General features: G+C 32.7%; 2 protein-coding genes across 2 annotated transcripts; both read right to left on the bottom strand.

Annotated features, from left to right (window-relative positions):
* Positions 1 to 1,318: 1,318 nt before the first annotated feature.
* On the bottom strand, positions 1,319 to 7,842 carry LOC106125547 (proton-coupled folate transporter). Its single transcript, XM_013322795.1, has 8 exons — positions 6,433 to 7,842; positions 6,200 to 6,359; positions 4,281 to 4,382; positions 3,771 to 3,908; positions 3,402 to 3,485; positions 2,630 to 2,786; positions 1,716 to 1,840; positions 1,319 to 1,590 (listed from the first exon to the last, which is right to left on the bottom strand). The coding sequence occupies exons 1-8, from the start codon at positions 7,231 to 7,233 to the stop codon at positions 1,517 to 1,519; spliced, it is 1,641 nt and encodes a 546-aa protein (XP_013178249.1). The 5' UTR covers positions 7,234 to 7,842; the 3' UTR covers positions 1,319 to 1,516.
* LOC106125548 (proton-coupled folate transporter-like) lies at positions 7,526 to 19,967 on the bottom strand. The gene is made up of 7 exons (XM_013322796.1): positions 18,815 to 19,967; positions 16,958 to 17,117; positions 16,606 to 16,707; positions 11,945 to 12,082; positions 11,523 to 11,606; positions 8,454 to 8,610; positions 7,526 to 7,697 (listed from the first exon to the last, which is right to left on the bottom strand). Exons 1-7 carry the CDS (start codon positions 19,601 to 19,603, stop codon positions 7,625 to 7,627), a joined length of 1,503 nt encoding a protein of 500 aa, XP_013178250.1. The 5' UTR covers positions 19,604 to 19,967; the 3' UTR covers positions 7,526 to 7,624.
* Between the last annotated feature and the right edge of the window lie 570 nt (positions 19,968 to 20,537).

Raw genomic sequence — 20,537 nt, 5'->3', positions numbered from 1 at the left:
TTTGTATTAAGCAAATTTTATTTTATCTTATACAACGAGTTAAAGAGCCAGTGAAATAACTTGCGGATAATTTTAAGTCTTATTTATATTCTCAGTCGCGTACTAAAGTCCATCGTATGTAAATTAAATTTATGCGCTTTATCACATGTGAATAAGTACTATTTTCGCTTGCAGCTTTTAACAGAACTATGAAAGAAGGAAATACTTTAGAGTGTACGGACTTTGAAGAAACGTAGTGAAATTATTTTAAAAGAAAAAAGATAGATATAAAAGCAAAAGACTAGTTAAAATACTAGCTAAAACACCAGGATAAGCTCTAGAATGAACATTTACGAAATCACCATTCGTCCATCGGCCATTTATGAAAACTTCATAGTAAAGAAAACAACAGATTTACTAAAACGTTGGCTTCTGAGTCTACCTGTATTAAACATATCTCTGATTATCTTTGACAAAACCGAGATAATGATATATTTTATTTAGGGATTTGGGTCTCAGAAACCAACGATAAATATAGTGAGAATATTTTTAATTTGTGTCATAAGATTGTTCCTTTTGTACAACCAGTGTCAATCAATTATTAAATCTATACATATAAGCAATTGGAGTGTATGTTTTTTAATATTAAAATAACCTGTACATACATCAAAATAACAATTTTTGTCTATCTGTTTGTGTGTTCCCGCTCATCTATGAAATAGCTGAACCGATTATGACGCGACTTTTATTGGCAGGTAGCTTATGTAATAAGGCGTAACTTAAAATTAGGAAAACAATGTTGTAATGTCTAAGTTCAATCTTGTACCGCGCGCAGCTCAAATAAGCTTTCACGCGGACGAAGTCGCGGGCATAGCTAGTTTATGTATAAAATTATAAAAGCTCATTAAGATAACCGACAACGTCGCATAAAAGGTTTTTGAATCAAACAAAAGGTAATTTTCGCTTATTCATTAAACGTTGGTAATTAAAAGGGGCGCTACTGATGTGGCTCAGGAATTAAATTAACGGGTAAGCGGCAGGTATTTAGTAACAGCGTGATGTCACTCGTTTTCTAATTTATAGGATTTTGTTAATGAAATATGGATTTTGCCTTTTATAATTTTACCTTCCGGATTTTGTTAGGCAATTTTGCATAACAAGTTTTTAGCTATTTACTTGTGTCTTTTGTTCAAGAGACATACAAGCGCATTGAATATTATTTTACATTTATAATAAAATATAATCATCAATAAATTAATATGAAGTTTAATCGAAAATAAAAAGAGTTTCTTTATTTTTAATTATTTATTTATTGAGTTAATTTTCTACGAGGAAGCTGTTATGGTATTTTATAACATTTAGTGGGATTTAAGTTATGAAAATTATATGTTACGTATACGTTTAAGTCTATTTGACAATCAAAATATGTATATCTATATATTATGGTATGTACAATAATATTTTCACATGGTATTTCATTGATTTACATTACATTTGCTTATTAAAAAAAAGAAATATTGAAATTACAAAATTTTCTTTAAACTTTATTACTTTCGTGAGTAGTTTTAGAACCATTGGATTGTTCTATAGCTTTGACTTCATGGAGCAAACCTAAAAGTAAAAAATAAAGTAATAAAGGTTTAATTATGAATTCTTTTTCTATCCTTTACTTACTCTCTGTTGTACCTCTTTACTTTCTGTATCTCACACTAAGTGACAACTCAAGTTATACTTACATTCAACTTGAGAATTCTTTACAAGCATTGCATCATTTTCATTCTTATCATCACATTCTTCTGGTTTTGCTAAAATCTGCATTTCTTTTTCTTTTACACTCTTTCGATGTTCATGGTAAAACCAACTAAAAAAGAATAGCTTTAATAATAAAACTTAAAGATAAAGAAATTAATTTATTTAATCTCTTCATCCAAAATTCTTAATGGTAATGCTTTTCAAAATATTACCATTGGGGACCGGTTGGTGTAAGGTCAAAAGAATAACTCTTCTGACATTTTGAGACCGCTAGAATTTCGTGCATGGACACTGGCGATTTAAATCTAGTTTTGTACAACACTATTTTAATCATTAATTGAAAAAAACTCAGAAAAAACAAGCCATTTTTTATTGCATATTTATCTATGACTAGATCATGTCGTCCTTAAGATTATAATAAATGGTATTTTAGTCTAAGCTAAATTAAGAAACATCAGTAAATTACCATCTGACGATTTGTAGTGTCAAAAGTCGCTTGCTTCATGCAAAACAGACTTTTTTATTTCATAAGGTGACAAACGAGTAAGATTCGATCAAATTTCGCCGAAATAGAGAAGCGACCGCTGTCCATCGACATCCGGGATTGCAGATACGCTGCCTACTTAAATCGACGGAGAACAGGATGGCACAATCAATGAATACTTCCTTTCTTTGAATCCATTCCTTCGTCACATCCACTTTCTCCCTCTAAAATTAGGGCTTCTGGACTCAAACTCATCAGGCGAAAAGCGGAATGGCTTTCGCTTCATACCAGGCTTTTGTGTGGTCGTCACCGGTCGAGCCGGCCTATTTGCGTAGATATTGTTGTTGCTAGCGTCTACTATTGTTAAAGTTAACTAAATTAGATTTAAAATTAACCAAATGGCAAAAAACTCACCTAAATATCACTAATACGGGTATCGTAGACGCAATACTTAGTAGGAACACAGTCCCTGGTAAGATGTGAAGTGATGCTACATATACCTTGGTGTATATCGGTGCATAGATTAAGGGCATTATAGTTTCAACCATCCCGAACAACGAATTTAATTTACCTGAAATAAAACAAGTTTAATTCTATAATTATATAGTCATTGAGTCAAACTTTACAACTGGCCGTAATTAAGTAAGCTATTTTAGTGTACAAAAAATAACTGAATAAAAAAGGACGTATAAATATAGCCAAATATTTGAAGGCCAACAACTAAATGAACTGTAAACATGTATAGGAATTGTATAAGAATTCAGACCTCAAATCTTGCGGCTTTATATTTAATATTTGAATTAAATAAAGCGACTACATGCGAAGGACCGCACATTATGGAAGTTATTGGGGAAGGCCTATCACCAGCAGTGGGCTGACAAAGGCTAATGACGACGACGACGATGATGAAGATAATGATTCAGATTACTCTAATAATTTTTCACGTCGTGCATATAAAGAATTGAATTGATAAGAAATAAAATACGGGATTAATTGTTATCCCATAAAAATAATAATAGAATTCCATCGAGAACATCATCAGCATAATCAACGGATTGCTTCGGTCCTTTGAAGAGCTGGGTTATAGAGGGAATAAATTCATTTGCAAAAAACTCTATTTATTGACTTTCCAAAAACTAAACTCTCAAAGTAATTAATGTTAAAAATAATGACGAAAATACATTACCTAATTCTTGATAAGAGACGAGTTTTGATGACAGTGATCTTAAAGCTATAGCCGCTGTACCATTCAGAACTTCTACTAATGGACCTGAAAACAATAAATTTTAAGGACACTTGCACATTAACGATAAAGGACAGGAAGATAGAAGTCAGAGGCAAACAAGTAAGGTGTTAAAGATTTCGACTTATTTGTATAAGGGAAGCTTTAAATCTCTGGCACTCAAATTTTCATAAGTAACCTGAAAGTATTTTAATTCTAGAAATATTTAAATAGGGGTACAGTATGTAGATTTTCACGAGTAACATTTTTCTTGGAAGAGGTCTTGTAAATTATTAGATAGCAAACATATTTAAATCATTCAAAATCACTTACACAAGTAAGCTTGATAGTCTTTGACAGCGAATGTTAAGACAAGAGCACCAGCGATTTTGCTTGACGCTGAAATAATTCCCAATACAGAATCGTGGGCTTTCATTTTCTTACTGAAAACACTTATCGAGAAGACTGTACCTGAAATAAGAGATATGTAAACGTAATTAGATTTTTTTTATGAAACGTACTAAAAGTTTTAAATTAATACTGTCCAAATAGTTTTTAGTTTAAAAGAATTATGTTCTGTTATTTCTTTCTAACCTTTAAATTTCACTGACAAAACACTCGTCATCATCATCAACCTTAACCCAACGGAGGGTCGGTACAGTATGTACTTATCCATACATTTCTATCCGAAATCATGGCTGGATCTACCCCTTTCCTACGCATATCCTTTCTCACACAATCCATCCATACTTTCTTTGGTTTCACACTGACAAAACACTCGTAACAAAACTTATTGCTGTGTATGTTTTTCTTCTTTTACTTTTGTGGTTTCTGATAACTTACCAATCAAATGCATGATGAGACTATAAGTTGAATATATACTGTACTTCACTTCGTCCCAGTTGAAGCGATAGCGAACAAATATGTACATCACACTTAATTCACCTAAAACAAATGGATTATAATTGGATAAGTAGACTACTCTTTTTCTACTTCTATTAAATTTTCAAATAATAATGAATACAAAATAAAGTACATACTAATATACTTTATTATTTATGCTAATATGATGTGAAAGATTTGCATTTTATATCCATTACATACATATCCATATCCATAATACAAATGAGTTCTTATTACGGATACGGATATTGATTTTTCAATATTACTAAATGTTTTGACTTTTAGAATTTTAAATTAAATTTTCAAATTATTTTTAACTAGCTATCGCCAGCAACTTTGTCTTTAAGGAATTAAAAAAAGAATTAATTATGCCTATCTGTTCTTCCAGACTATGTTCTACAATTTAGCAATATGCATCCGTTCTGGAGATATCATCAAGCAAACCATTTAAATATTCGCATTTTAAATATTAATAGATATTTGTGAATTAAGAAAACTATTTCTACCATGTTGAATCCGTGACGTGTTTCCGCAAATCTTATATCTTTAAATGAGCAATTCTTGTATATACAGGCTGTCCCAAAAGGTTACGTATATAGGAAGGGGGATGATAGAGGTGGTCACAAGGGTCACCAGAAAAATAAAATAAAAATTCCCCTCTGGATATTAAAAAAAATTAATGGCATTTTTTAAAAACTTAAAAATTTTACACCCTGTATATAATTGGAATCTCGGAACCGGCTCCAACGATTTTCATAAAATTTAGTATGTGGGGGGTTTCGGGGGCGATAAATCGATCTAGTTAGGAATCATTTTTTGGAAAATGTCATTTTATTCGTGTTTTATCGATAATCAATTTAAACATAAACTTAACTTTTTCTATCGGTAAGATCGAAAAATATTATTCATATTTCATCATTTTTTTAGTAATTCGTACTTAAATATAATTTCCAAAAAACACAATTTAAAAAAAAAAATACCGGTCATCCAGATTTTGTTGATAAAATGCCATAGAAGAAATATTTCTATTGTCTATGTTCTATTCAATTGTTCTAAGAAATGTTATATCAACATATTCTTCCTACACAAAGTATAATATAAACTTAAGAATTTACATTCTTTATAATGTAATAACAAAGTGTCCTATGAATTCTATTTAAAAAACTAATACCTGGATGACCGTATTTTCAGTATTTTTTTTTTAATTGTGTTTTTTGGAAATCATATTTAAGTACGAATTACTAATAAAATGATGAAATATGAATAATATCTTTCGATCCTACCGATAGAAAAAGTTAAGTTTATTAAGTCGATTATCGATAAATACTAAATTTTATGAAAATCGTTGGAGCCGATTCCGAGATTCCAATTATATATATATATATATATATATATATATAATTTTTCATTTAAAGATATAAGATTAAATATGCAAAAGCGTACACTTCGAGTATTTTGTACGGTTTAATTAATTATTTTGAAAGCTTGGTTATAGAATTGTGGTCTTTATGATTTGACCTTGAGACAGGCATCGTAGCCAATAAGATAATATTAAATAGTATTAACATAATATAAATTACGATATCTATTTTAAATTCTAGATTCTTAGCCAGGTAGAGGAAATGATTAACTGTAAGCTGAGTAATTTTTAGTTTCAGGATATAAAATTAAGATAATGCTTAAAAAAAACATTAGGTTACCAATAATAATAAATAAAGAGTTATAAAATACTCAAAATATGAGGTATGAGGCCAAAGTATAATGAAAATGAACTACATTCTCTCTGCATTGTCGTCTGGGACTTGAAAGTTACTCTTAGTACTAATATCAAAATATTTAGACTTTTATAACTAACTTACCCATCAGTGGACCAAAATGTAAACAAACGCATGTAAGAATAAGACACAGTTGAAGTCGTCGATTATTTCTTCCCTTCTTAAACACAATTCCCATAGTTTCTTTGAGGCTATTGAAATCAAAAAACTCTGATAGGAATCCAAAAAATCCTCTGCGCTTTTTCTATAAAAAAATAATATGTATTGCACTATCAAATACAAGTTAATCATAAATGTATATATTTTTATAAACTCACCTTGTCCTTATCTTCAAGCCAAGTGTGATCTTCTATATTAAGGTAAAGATAGCAAAAATTAAACAAATGAATTCCACCCGCAATACTAAAAACACCATAAAATCCGAGATACTTTAATAGTACACCACTGAATCCCATACCGATGGGAAAACCTATCGTCAAACACAGACTAAGAATCCCCAAGCGGAATGTCCTTGTCTCTTTGGAAGTTATATCGCATAAATAACTAAAAGTACCTAGGAACATAGTATACCAACCGCCCGTGAGCGATGGAAAAAGAATATCTAAGATCACAGTCCATTCCACAGAGATTTCATAAAAGAAATAAGTGTTGATTAAATTGATCATGCAAGTCATGAACTCTGCAAAGATGGGCATTAACATACAGATTTTCCTTCTTCCCGTTTTATCACTCCAAGCACCAACGAATAGCATGAGAACAGTTGGTACGATTGTGTAGATAACACTCCTCCAAGCTTGAACAGATGCTATTAGCTTTTGTACTCCTAACTCTTCGATCGTGTGATTTGCTGTTTTCCGAAGGCGTAAGTCCAGGCACACTTCGTCTCCGTACTCCAAGTTCACACGACATGCTTTATCAATATAAAGGTTTTGTGCTGCAAGTAATGAAAGTACACTGGGCACCATAAATAACGTTAATATTGGTTCCACTGTAATATTAGATTTTAGATATTGCATTTTCTGTTTCCTTGTCATTACATTTATATTTATATCATCAGTTGATTTAACAAGTGTCTCCTCTACTGCATCTTCGTTGGTATTCGATTTTTCTTTTTCCATTTTTTAAAAAGTTTTTTCACTAAAAATTTCTTGATTTTAAATTTAGTAAATTTTTAATTAATATTTCTTCGAATGCAGTTTCAAAAATCACATTTCCACAGTATTGTAAAACGATATTTGTTCGATTCAAACGTAAAGCGTGTCGGACAGCTGTCGACGACAAATCAAAACTAGCGGTCTATTGTTTGACTTTATGCGAGGAAGATCTCTTTTGTTTGTTGTATCAACGCATAGGAACACGTAATTGAGTTTTAATTAAGATTAATCACTAATTAATTAAACTGATGTAAAATTAAATTGAATAACAACACTGTTTGCAAAATTTTATTACATTTCTTAAAAGTCAAGACAGCTTTTGTTACAACACTATTAATGCACACAACTTCCATCACTATACTTCCTTATTCAAATTGTCAACTTCATCCACTGATTTATTATCTTCCCTTTGTTCGAAATACATCCACCTGGAAATTTATTATTAACTTAATATCAATTGTAGCATTCTGACGCTACGCTTGTTCATCGAAGACTGACCATGTGTTAAGACTTTTAAATAATTTAAATGGATTTAATTTGACGTCGTTAATGAAAGTATTGACCACTCACTGAATTGAGTTAGCTCGAAATGAAACCGGAATGTATTGCAGTTGCATATCAAGTTAAACATCTTTATCAAACATATCAATAGCTTAAAAAGGACGCTCAAATATTCAAAATACAAATTATAAGTTATAAATAGTTTTTTTTTTAATTTTAAACGCTATTTGTTATATGTATGCAATGTTATTTAAATGCTGTCCAAAGCGATTTTATCTGTTGGTCACCTTGAAAATACATTTGTAATTCTCAAAAAGTTTTTGACTGCAAAGTTTTTGCGCGGCTCGGGGTCTGATATATTATTACTTTTACTTAGCACAATTTAATTTAAGCCGGTTTTGGTAACTCAGCTTTACAAGTCGTACAGATTTTTTACACATTTGCTTATAACAGATATACAAGATGTTTATATCAGGACCAATCAAATTATTTTATGGTTGTATGTTATAGCAAATTTGGTTAAACTTTGCAATTAATTAACTAATAGTAAAAGAAGGCAGATGAAAGTTGAGTAAAATACTTTGGCAAAAAAATAATTAAATTTCGGAAATTTTTTAAAAATAACAAGACATATCTAGTAAATAGATAGTCTTTAATATTCCAGAGTTCATTGGTTTACTTACCCAAAAATAGCAACAGCTGGAACCGTCATAGCAGCGCCCAGTAGAAACACTGCTCCTGGCAATACGTTCAACGTAGCCATGTACACTCTTGAATACAGCGGGCCATAAACCAACGGCATCATAGCCTCTGCTAACCCGAATAACGAGTTTACTTTACCTGGAAATCAAAATTTCAATTTTATAACGTAATTAAGACGAATATTTCGTGGGCTTATGTATGTCGGTTTCATTGTGACCAAATGTTTTCAAACTACATGTGTAAATTACTTGACCTAATTTCAAATAAATTGAAGTGCATTCGACTGAAATGCATATTTTTCCAGGAGTCTCAAACCTTCGGTAATTACTACCGAAACAATTACAAAGTCCTTATACTCAATTACAAAATCTGAGATAGCCAATTGTTTCCAAATAGGTGTTTCGGTAATGGAAACTCGCGGTTACAATAATGTTGTCTTTAGCTCATATAAAACCTCACTTAAGGGCTCGGAGCCTACTGTTAGTCGTGACTACGCCAAAGTGAACCACTCTGGCCTAGTACGGCCTATAGAAAGAACTGTCTTTCAGATTTAATATTTTTTAATGAACACAACTAGCAACTTATGGGAATGGGTATTCGAAACAAAAAAAACTAAAATCATGTTAAAAGAATTACTTCGTATTTATTTACAAAATCTGGTTTTTAATATTTAAAGGATAAAGAATGTAAACAAGAAACATTTAACTAAGATTGTACCACCTGACAAGGTAAAACGATTGTCGATTGCAGTCTCTGACGGCCAAACAGTGTAGAATTTATTTTTATTGGTTGAATCCATATTATATTGGATATTTCTTCTTTTAATAAAAAAAATATTTATTTCCAATATACTTAATAGTCTGTAACTACATTCAATTTGGCGTAATGCCATTCTAATTCAAATTTCGAATGATTTTTTTATAAATATTTCTTTGGTTTGATTTGATTTGCATTACCAATTAAATGACCTAGAAGATCGGAATCAAGTCAAGCAAAACCTGTTGTTTTAAAGACATGCAATTCTAAAAATCTAAAATTATGCACACAACAAATGCATTCATAGCAAAAATAAAAGCTATGACCTTTTGTAGTAGATTGGTCAATAGTTTATATTTGGTGAATATGTATTTAAAATTTATGTTCAAACTAATTAAAAAAAACATTATAACAAAGAGGGATGTCGCTCAAGAATTTATACAGATCTTAATTAGGTAATATTTATATTTTCATGTTCATTCGAAACTTCTAAAAAAAACAATAACCCTAATTTGACCTAAATTTATTCTTAGGGTTTAAGCACTTGACTTGCAATCTGCAGGTCCTGGGTTCGAATCCCGCCATGTACCAATGTGTTTTTCGATTTCCAATTTACATATGTACATTTATCCGACGTTCTTACGAAGAAGGAAAACATCGTGATGCAACCTGCACATATCTGAGAAGAAATTCAAAGATATGTGTGAAGTCAACCAACTCGCACTTGGCCAGCGTGGTTGACTATTGCCTAATCACCCTTCACTTAGGGTAGGCTCCGAGCCCCTCGGTGGAGACGTATAGTGAGCTGATGATGATGATGATGATGAAAAGGCAAGAACACAATTAATCAAATACCATATTTGGTTTTAAGATATAATTCAAAAATAAAGTATTGCAAAGAATTGACACGCTAAATATTTAAGACCAAAATAAATTTACCAGTCAATCCTTTATATTAAAACTACATAAAAACTATTAAAATATTTAAATTTCAAATCAATTATACGGCTATTTTATCAAAAAAATATTTATAAGAAACCAATTTTACATTCAATAAGATATTTTTAAATCTGAATAATTTGTTACATTACTAAAAAGATTTGGAAAATATTTATATAAATAATTTTATCCTCTTTTTAACTTAACAAAAAAATACGCATACTTTTCAATATTTCTGTAAATCAATGGACACTAAAGAAGTTAAAAAAGTTACAAAGAAAATTAAAGAACGTTAATAACCTATGCATGTTTCATAATTTTGCAAAACAAAATTTAACGTATTAAAATCTATTAAATTATCATTAATAATAAGCATTTTAATTTAAAATTGGTTTCAAGTAATTATTAAAATTATTTAATTCCATGCTTATTTCTGTCATTTGATTTAGAGAAGCTAGTGTTTTATGCAAAAATTTTCGTTTTTATCTGATTTTACGGTATTAGTATGTTTAAATGCAAAACTAATGTAATGGATTTTGGGATATTATTTTGATAAAAAATCCAAAAGCAAAAGAAAAACGTGTTTAAAAGCCACGAATGAAGATCATTAAAAACATATATGGTCATATGAATGTTAATTTTGTGATGAAATTTTTAAAACTAAAAATTTGAGTACAGCGACATCTATTGATTTATAATAAAAACTAAAGTTAAGTTAGTGAAAATAAAAACAAAATCGAATATAGACAAGACACAAATATTTGTATTGACTAGACATATAGTAAATATTTGAAACATAAACAAACAAACAATTAATTAATGTGATAATCTTATCATATACATATATAACATTCTCGTATCACAATTTTCGTTCCCATACTCCTCCCAAAAGGCTTGACCGATTCTCATTAAATTTTGTGAGCATATTGAGTAGGTCTGAGAATCGGCCAACATCTATTTTTAATCCCGCGCGGACGGGGTCCCGGGCGACAGCTAGTAAATTATGTAAATATTTAGATGACAAAAGAATACGCGTCGTGTCAGTGTTATCTGCAGTATGATGCGGTACAATGGTTATTAATCTTATAACACAATAGCCCTACGTGCCACTTCGTGAACCTTTGGTAATGATATAAGTTTGTGCGTCACGTATATAAAACACAGGACAAGACAGGTGTTTTGTTTGTTTTTACCAGTATATATAATTTTCATCTAATTCTCTACTCTAGCTTGTTTTGTTTATATTACAAACTACGTCAAGATAAGACAAAGGCCTTTAGTACACAATGGGTATTCATCAAAACCTGGCGATTTTAGTCTTAGAATGCCTCGGTTTATTAATTAAATTTACTTACCCAACTCTTCACTCGTTACCAACTTTGATGCAATAGACCGCATTGCAATGAAGGAAGTTCCGTTGAATATTTCCACCAGGGGCGCTGCAAATCATATAACCATATCAATGACATTGAGAGAAGACTAAATTGTAAGTACAAGATCTTTTTTACCCGCACTTTAGATACAAATTTTAGAGATCTACAACAAACTCTGATAAAAAATAAGACAAAATTAATGTAACAAAGACTGATTTTTATAATACTTTTTACAGATTTATGCACCTTTAATTTCAAGTAATCCACACTTAGTTATTGTGACCTAAGTCCGATAAATTGAAAGCAATTTACAAGTCCTTCGTTGTTACAAACGTCTAATAATGTTTTCTACAATAATCCTCAAACGCTACTAGTTATAAAAGCAAAGGAAAAGTAAAACTAACCGATGTATATCTCAGTAGTGGTTGTAGCGAAGGCAAAGATAAAAGAGGCGAGAATCTTGCTGGTGCAGGAGATGATGCCAACCACGGTGTCATCGAGTTTCATGAAGTCGCTAAATATACTGATAGAGAACAGCGTACCTGGTAATAGAAAGTTAATTTTAAAGACCTGATACAATATTACAATAATTAAACAAACACCAAAGCACCAGACTATAACTATGAACATGCGACAGTCAGTAGCTTGTGGTGGTGTGGTTGGAAAGATATAGGGTTAAGGTCACGGAGTCGATCACCTACCCGCGGGTCCAATAAAGTGCAGGCTATACTGGGACTTAATATCAGAAATTCAAAGATATATGTGAAGTCAACCAACCCGCACTGGACCAGCGGGGTTGACTATGGCCTAGTCACCCCTTTTTTTGAAGGAAGAGAGGAATGCTTTATGCATGATCCGCCCCCTCCGGGGGGGGGATGCGGCAGTTATGTGGGATTCTCCACCTTATCGGAGGCATACCCACTGAACCTCTCTGTTCCTTCAACGCATCGTGACCACGGGCACGATTTCGCGGCCTAGTCACCCCTTACTTAGAGTAGGCTCTGAGCCTCTCAATGGGGGGAACTATAGTGAGCTGATGATTCTTAGATGGATTTATCCAAACGTATTACATGGACCACTTTAGTCCCAGATTAGCACGTTATTATGTTATTATAAGCTTGTTTTATTACGATTACGTTTTTATTAATTTTGAAAACACTATATAACGTATAATTTCTTTGTAAGCAGCTAAATTGCCTAACCTGGAAATAAATTAAGTCGCGAGCGGAACTCGTTTTATTTCATAATTTCCTTCAGCAGCGGCAGAACAAGAGATTAGTTCCGGCTACAGAGGACTTTATTGGTTAATTCTATGAAGTTAAATGATAATCTTTTTGTCTTTGTAATCTTTCATTTTTATACATAGGATAATTCTCTTTCATTTAATTTCTAAACATTTAAAGTGAAGATGCAGTTCAACATTTCATTTGCTGATTATTTCAAGTTCATAAATGTATAACTGTTTATATCAATCTGTCATAATTTTAAATGTACTAAAGTAAGTTAACTGTTCAATTTCATGTATCCATAATTGAATTAAAATAATTTAGATTCATTCTAATGTCATTTATATGTTAAACATAAAGGTAGAAATCATGTAAAAAGATGTACACATAATATTAAAAAATGTCACAGTAAAGCTAAAATGTAATTCTCATGATATACGAGGCAACTAAACAATATATTGTATGTCACAATAACAACATTTCCGGTAGAATTTACCGCAACTAAAGGTGGAAGGAATAGTCATGATTAATGTTTCGAATACGACACGGCGACAGCCGAATTTCATTAGCTCAGTAACATACGCCGAGCTTCTATGAGAGTGGTACCTCTAAATCTAAATTAGCCACTAAATCTTACTTAGCATGTAGGTAAGATTTACGAAACGAAGAAATATTGTTATTAAACGCTAAGGTATTTATTTTAACTTTTATTTTATGATAGTAATTTGAAGACGTAAACTACCCTAATTGATTTGTTGTGTTACTCAGTTCAATCACCCTTAACTTAGGGTAGGCTCCGCCACGGACCTTGGTGGGGACGTATAGTGAGCTGATGATGATGTTACTCAGTTTTAGAATATCTTCTTTCGTAGTTGATTGTTAAAGACTTCAAAATTAGAGTCGTAAGTAACCTTTCGTTACCGTATAGATCGTCGGTGGGTCAGCGGTTAAGCACTTGATTTGTAATCTGCAGATCCTGGGTTCGAATCCCGCCATGTACTAATATGTTTTTCGATCTTCGATTTACATATTCCGACGTTCTTACTGTGAAGGAAAACATCGTGATGCAATCTGCACATATCTGAGCAGAAATTCATAATATAGTCAACCAACCCGCACTTGGCCAGCGTGGTTGACTATGGCCTAGTCACCCCTAACACAGGGTAGGCTCCGACCCTCTCGGTGGGGAAGTACAGTGAGCTGGTGATGATGATGATGTCGTACCCTTTACTTATCTTGCACAGACTAGAATTAGTGTAAACCGTGTATAAAGTAGATAAATACCCCCTGTAAATATAGTAGGAAATGTAGCGATGTCCTTTTTTGTGTAAATCATTCCAACCCAGACAATTAAGGATAATGGCGTTGAATAAAACGCGAATTACATAAACGTGCCTTCAATTACAGGGAATAAAGTCATGAGAACGGATCTCGAAAGAGGAAATAACACTGAAGTGTAAACTTACAAATGGCTGAGGAGGTTACAAATGGTACAGGAGTCGGACAATGAGAAACATCGTTATGGCGACCGGCCGTAAAATAAGCCAAAACCTTAAGGTTTATAAAAACCTTGTGCACCGATCCCACATGAGTGGAAATTTGCCAGGAAGTAGTGTGAAATAGCACTGTCACTGATGAAGATATATTTCTTATGTATTGTTAAGAAGAAAGTTCGAAACTGGGCCGGTGTATCAGCGCAACACTAGCCTTATTAAAATGTCAACGTTTATGTCCCCTCACTAATTATTCTGACACTTGATTTTGTAACGAAAGCACGCTATTCACGCCAAATGATTCTCGGTAAAAATGTCTAAAAGTATGTAACGCACTCGTGGATTTCATGGATTATTTATGGAACATAGTATTATAAGAATTTACAATATTGGTATTTTTTTAGGAGTATAATATTCTGATTTATAATTGTGTATACAATAACTTTACTAAGTGTTCTGTGAATTAGTAATTAATCATAAAATATATAATAATTTTAAGACTTCAGAACATAATCTGGGTTATAAATAATTTCATTTATTAGGCGCGCTTCGTTTTGAATTATTTGCGTAAGACACTTCAGTTTGTCAGTGAATAAATATTAATTAAATATAATTTATTACTAACTGAACAGACACGATACTGAAAAATATGTTTTAGAAATCGAGATGGATAGTCAACATTTTTATGTATTTAAAAAAAAAACGGTAAAAAAACGTCAAAAATTGAAATTAAGCAAAATGTAAAAAATCTCTTAGTAAAATAATTATTCCATTATTCATCCAAAGGCATTCAATCTAAAATGAAGATATTCATCATCTCTTTGTCCACATTCCACACATATGGGGTAGCCGCATCAGTTTTCGTTCCACAATCTAACTCAAGACATTTCACTCGTCACTTCCTTCTTAATCAAGTTTCACGCAATCCATCTATCTCTTTTAGGCCTTTTTTCCAGAGAGGAATGCTTTATGCATACTCCGCGCCCCGGGGAGGACGCGGTAATTATATGGGATTCTCCTCCATAGCGAAGGCATACCCACTAAACCCCTCTGTTCCTCCAACGCATCGGGACGGGACCACGGGCCCGCTTTCGCTCTCGTCTGCATCTCTATTAGGCCTACCCAAACCAATGTAATTACCTCTTCACATTCATTCAAAGGAAACTTTGATTGAATGTGAAGGCATGGCAATGAAGATCAGACATCTGAATTAGAAAGGATTATTATTATTCATTTTATTTATAACATTCAAGGATAACATTGATTGACAGCTAGTCTAGTTACGCTGTGACGTCATAATTTTTTTCTTCGAATTCCAGCCAAGTTGTAGTTAGTAATTCTTAACATTTATGCATAAAATGTATGATAACTTTTAACTTACTGTTAGTTACCATTGCCAAAACACTTGAACAGATTGTCATTCTTCCTATACTGTTCAAATAATATTACAAAGATAATGTTTTGAACAGGTATGGTTTTATAAATAAGATTTGTTGCTAAATCATGTTTGCAGCGTATTTCTCGTCGGGCCAATCGGCCAACAGAAAACATTCTATTTGTAAAACATGTCAACAGGATATTTTGAAAAATAAAAACTTAGTGAGTACAAAAAAATCATTGAATATTTATTATTTTATCATAAGAAATTCTAAACGACTTATAAAAATCAAGAAAAGACCTTGAAATTTTAAAATAAATGCAAATATAGACTAAGGATTTTTTTTTTTTTTGAAAAAAACTGGAATTGTACATTTGTGTCTACTTATAATTCTTGTGCAATATTTTGGATTGAACGCGACACTAATCTTGATATTACACGAAACCAAAATAATAAACAAAAACGTGTATAATCAATAATAGGCTAACACTTATCCACGTAAGAGCAAAGTATCAAGAAAGAAATATTTTAATTTAGCAATCTTAAAAGACATTTAAAAAACATATTTTTAAAATAATAGCAACGTCATCAAAATGACAATGAGTAGGGTATAACAAAAGTCGTTGTAAAAATAAATATATTGATATTCTGGATACGACACGATACGATGACGCTATCTTTTAAGTAGACCTTAGCCTACAACAATACGAATCTCCACGTTTCTACATCTCACTCAAACACAAAATAATATCAAACGTATAGTTCACGTTTGTGCTTCTCTACATTACCAGCGATTCCCCTTATCGATTCCAAATTTACGTCCGTCCCAAATATGCAATCAAGCTTCCAATTGATTAACTAAACGAATGAAAAGCAAGAATGTTTTGAAGGTACAAATCTTTACTGCGTCTTATTCTATGTCGTGGTAAGTGTAATAAGCGTAATGATAAACTCAATGAAACACATACCCACTAAGTTCGTGATGATGCTGTAGGTGCAGAACATACTGAATTGCACCTCATCCCAGTTGAATCTGTACCTCATGAAGAGATACAGTACGTTCATTTCACCTACGGAAGAAATATTGTAAATTAACTATAAGATATAACAAGAACACGAGCTGCGGCTCAACCATCAAGGACTATAAAAAACTTTTAAGCTAAATACTGGTCCAGAGATTGAAGCGTATCTTGGGAATGCTGCTAAAGGATGGTCTATAATCGGCCAGATTGCTTACAATTCAGACAAGAGAGAAAGTATGCTTGTAAAATATGTAAGTTAAGGTTTGAATGTCGAAGTGTGTAAAGGAATATCACTTGCCATGTAAAGGTCCAAAAATAACACAAACGACAACTATCAAGAGCGAAACTCTGAGCCGTCTCCGGCGCGGTCCACTCCTGAATGCAACAGTTAGCGTCTCCCTGACATGACGCGCGTCGAAAAACGAGCACACCCATCCTCGGCAACCTACTGGTTGTTCCTAAAACAAAATTAAATTGGAATCTTATTTTTCTTCTTAAAGACGCAGCTTTTTTCAGGGGACTACATACAATCTAGACTGGCAATCTCGAAACTGTTTCTTTGAATATCGAATGACAATTTCAAACCACTTTTTTTTTCTTTTTCCACTGACTTTTTCTTTAGCAATTACAGCCAGGATTAAATGAGAATGAAATTACCTTAAAATTGATCTAATTCTGTATGCGTAATCCTTTGTTGATATAAACGGATACAATTTGGCAACTTAACATTTAAAACAAAAAATTAAAATAAGATTATTATGAATATAGTATAATTCTGTTTATTAAGCAGAACATATTGAGCATTAATTAATATGGTTTTTAACTGTAATGTTAAACATATTGTAGGAATATGTGCATATGAGACAATTTCTCTGATAATAAGCTTAACATCGCAAGCGAGTAATCCAGCTCGAAATGGAACGATAAGTCCCAATACGTGCAGCTTAATAATGAATAAAATTCTGAACGCTTTTGTATGCAAATATAAGAATATTTCTTCGATTGTTAACTATGACATTTTCCAGTTCTTTGACGGTATTGTAGAATCTCGATATCAAGAATGGAAAGGGGAATGCAAAAGACTTCGACATGTTGAGTCCTAACAAAATGTTCAAGATATAGAATTTAACACGGAATTCCAAGTAAGACGTCATGATATTTTGATAATTTCGACTAACAAAGCTTGGTTTTTGAAATACGTATTTGGAGTATAAATATGAACTAAAAGGCGTACTGAGGGAGAGAACATTTTCTTCGTGTTACAAAGACTAAATAGTTTGAATCACTGAGTACTTTGTGTTTCTACTAACATATTTTCCTAACCACTTACTAAAGTAACAGATTTTAGACAATATTGAGTAGTAGATTCACTACAGGATGTTGTGATCAAATTTGCATTTTTATGATGGTTCCAGCAAATAATGCTAATCATGTGACTTTTTCTATTAAAGGAAATTTTCATTGTAATCGTTCTGTTGGAATTTTATTTCCCCTATTTCTTATGACAGGATGGTTACCAATAATAATCTCATTAATAATTAATAAATATAAATTATTTATGTGCCTGAATTATTTCTAAAAATTTTATCGTTGTTTTTAAATTACTTTTAGCAAGCTAAATAATTTGACATTTCAATCATAGATATTTTCAAAATATTTGGAATTGCTCATTTATCGTTTGTATATCATGGTTGTTTTTATCAATCTATTTAACGCTTAACGCTAGTTTAAAGTTCTTAAATATTTTAAATTTATATTCTTCCTCTTTCAACCTTTAAAGCTAGTAGTAAAACTTTCACACGTGAATAGACGTATATTGCTAGCAAGTCAATTAAATTCAATGATCGCGCCAGACATGACATCCGCGAGAAGACAATGTCCTGGCACGATATTTCCAATGTGCCCGACACCTATCTGAGCCTCGCGTAAAAACAACGACAGGGCGTTACGAAGTTCCCCTTCAATCGAATTTGCGTTGTGAGCACGTAGCAATTTATCACTTACTCGTAGGACCAGTCGAGCATTGACAATACAAATTGTTCACATTCAATCTGACGTTGGTAGTATCGAAACAATGGGCTGTCGACTGAAATTATAGTTTAAAATAGAACATCTGCCACATTTCTACAGACAATAGAATATATAACCAACTTACTATTTGACGATCTTGAGATATGACCGGATCCTTTAAGCGTATATATCCATAGATAAGGCTAGTGACATAAAGGCAATTCGATATGAGGAATATACCATAATACCCAATCTGTTGCAAAAGTATACCGCTCAGAGACATTCCGATCGGTATTCCGAGGGACATACACAAATTGGCCACTCCCACTCTGAATGTCCTCATTTCTTTCGTCGTTACGTCACCAATGTAGCTAAACACACCAACGCAGACAGTAATCCAGCCTCCGGTTAACGACGGAAATAAGTCCGAGAGAGCCGTGACCTCCAACGGTAATTCGTAAAAGAAGTATGTGTTCAGAATGAAACTAGTGCAACAAAGGACTTCACCGACTATCGGCAAAAGAATGCACGCTTTCCGCCTTCCTGTTTTATCACTCCACGAGCCAACAAATAGCACTAAAATACAAGGAAATGCCGTTTGAACGATATTTTTCCAAGCTTGTACTGATGCTGTTAACTTTTGCACTTCCGCCTCCTCCATTGTGTAATTTTCTGTCTGCCTCCTGTTCAAAGCGGAGCATATTTCGTCGCTGTAACCCAAATTAACTCGACATGCTTTCTCCAGATTTAGATTTTGAACTGCAAGTCCAGAAAATACATTTGACATAATGTAACAAGCTATAATCGGTTCTACTGTTATATTTGATTTTATCTGCATCAACTTCTCCCTTACGCTTGCTCTCTTTGGTTTCGATTTCTCCTTGGTCTCCACACCCACTCCGAGTTTATCTGCGGTTACACTAATGCCGTTCATTATAAATGTTTATATCTATATCTGTATACAGGTTAAAGGCATCTAAAATTTGGACATGAAATATTTACAATGAATTTGCTGTTATAGTCCATCTTGGCTTCTTTGCTTAATTTATTTAGCACAACACCAGGCTTTTTGTTTTAGTGTATTAGTAAAGCTTCGTAACATTTTGATGGGAACTTAACCGCATTTTGGAAATACACAATAACTTGGAATTATATAGTCAATCTTGTAACTGGATAAGCATACCACTACCTCACAGATCACGAGACAAACTGGGACCTGTTCTTGTCTTAAGAGACGATTAAGCGGATACGCGTTGGAGTGGTGCCATTAGCGGCAATTGGACGGCCGTAGTGTCGGCTCGCGACGGCGGAGTGGCCCGGAGCCCGCAGGACCGCCGGGCTCAGCGCGTCACAACCTTGTACTAAGCAGCCGTTTATCCCATTAGAGCAATGCCATTATGCCGTGAAACTGTGAGTACGGCAGTATGCCCGATTATTAGTACACGGTCAAGGTATGATTTGTATTTAATATTGGTGGTAACCTTCCATAGTACAGCTGATATCTACAAGGTAAGCAATCATTGCAACCTTTAGTATGGCGATATTCTCTAAGATACTTGGGCAACCAACTTATATACTTCTGATATATAATTTGGATGGTTTTATCATAGGTAGAGTTTCTTTTGTTTAACACTATTTAATTCCTGACATCTACCTTCCTGACGTCAAGAAAATTTATCCTTTTATTCGTTCTGTCATTCATTAAACGTATTTCATTCGTTCGTTCGTTGTTTCATTCATTCCGTTAACTAATTCCAGCGCCATCTCTTATAGAACGAGAAAAAGGTTAAAATTGTTAGATGTTACGTTACGATTTTCTTATAATCCAAAAATCCTTAACTAAGAATTCATGAACTTTAAAAGAATAA

The sequence above is a fragment of the Papilio xuthus genome, unplaced genomic scaffold (genome assembly GCF_000836235.2).
Source record: "Papilio xuthus unplaced genomic scaffold, Pxut_1.1 DF825928.1, whole genome shotgun sequence".
Taxonomy (NCBI): Eukaryota; Metazoa; Arthropoda; class Insecta; order Lepidoptera; family Papilionidae; genus Papilio; species Papilio xuthus.
Note: the sequence above shows the minus strand (reverse complement) of the source record. Positions and strands in the feature narration are given on the sequence as shown.

What these genes read in the sequence shown, in the direction of transcription:
- LOC106125547 (XM_013322795.1), bottom strand. Translation starts at nt 7,233, where the DNA reads ATGGAAAAAGAAAAATCGAATACCAACGAAGATGCAGTAGAGGAGACA. An exon ending in AGACTATCAAGCTTACTTGT is followed by an intron (nt 3,486 to 3,770) that starts GTAAGTGATTTT and finishes TATTGTTTTCAG; the next exon opens with GTCCATTAGTAGAAGTTCTG. An exon ending in CGTCTCTTATCAAGAATTAG is followed by an intron (nt 2,787 to 3,401) that starts GTAATGTATTTT and finishes GTTTTATTTCAG; the next exon opens with GTAAATTAAATTCGTTGTTC.
- LOC106125548 (XM_013322796.1), bottom strand. Translation starts at nt 19,603, where the DNA reads ATGAACGGCATTAGTGTAACCGCAGATAAACTCGGAGTGGGTGTGGAG. An exon ending in TATTTTTGGACCTTTACATG is followed by an intron (nt 16,708 to 16,957) that starts GCAAGTGATATT and finishes TTTCTTCCGTAG; the next exon opens with GTGAAATGAACGTACTGTAT. An exon ending in GGTAACGAGTGAAGAGTTGG is followed by an intron (nt 8,611 to 11,522) that starts GTAAGTAAATTT and finishes TTTGATTTCCAG; the next exon opens with GTAAAGTAAACTCGTTATTC.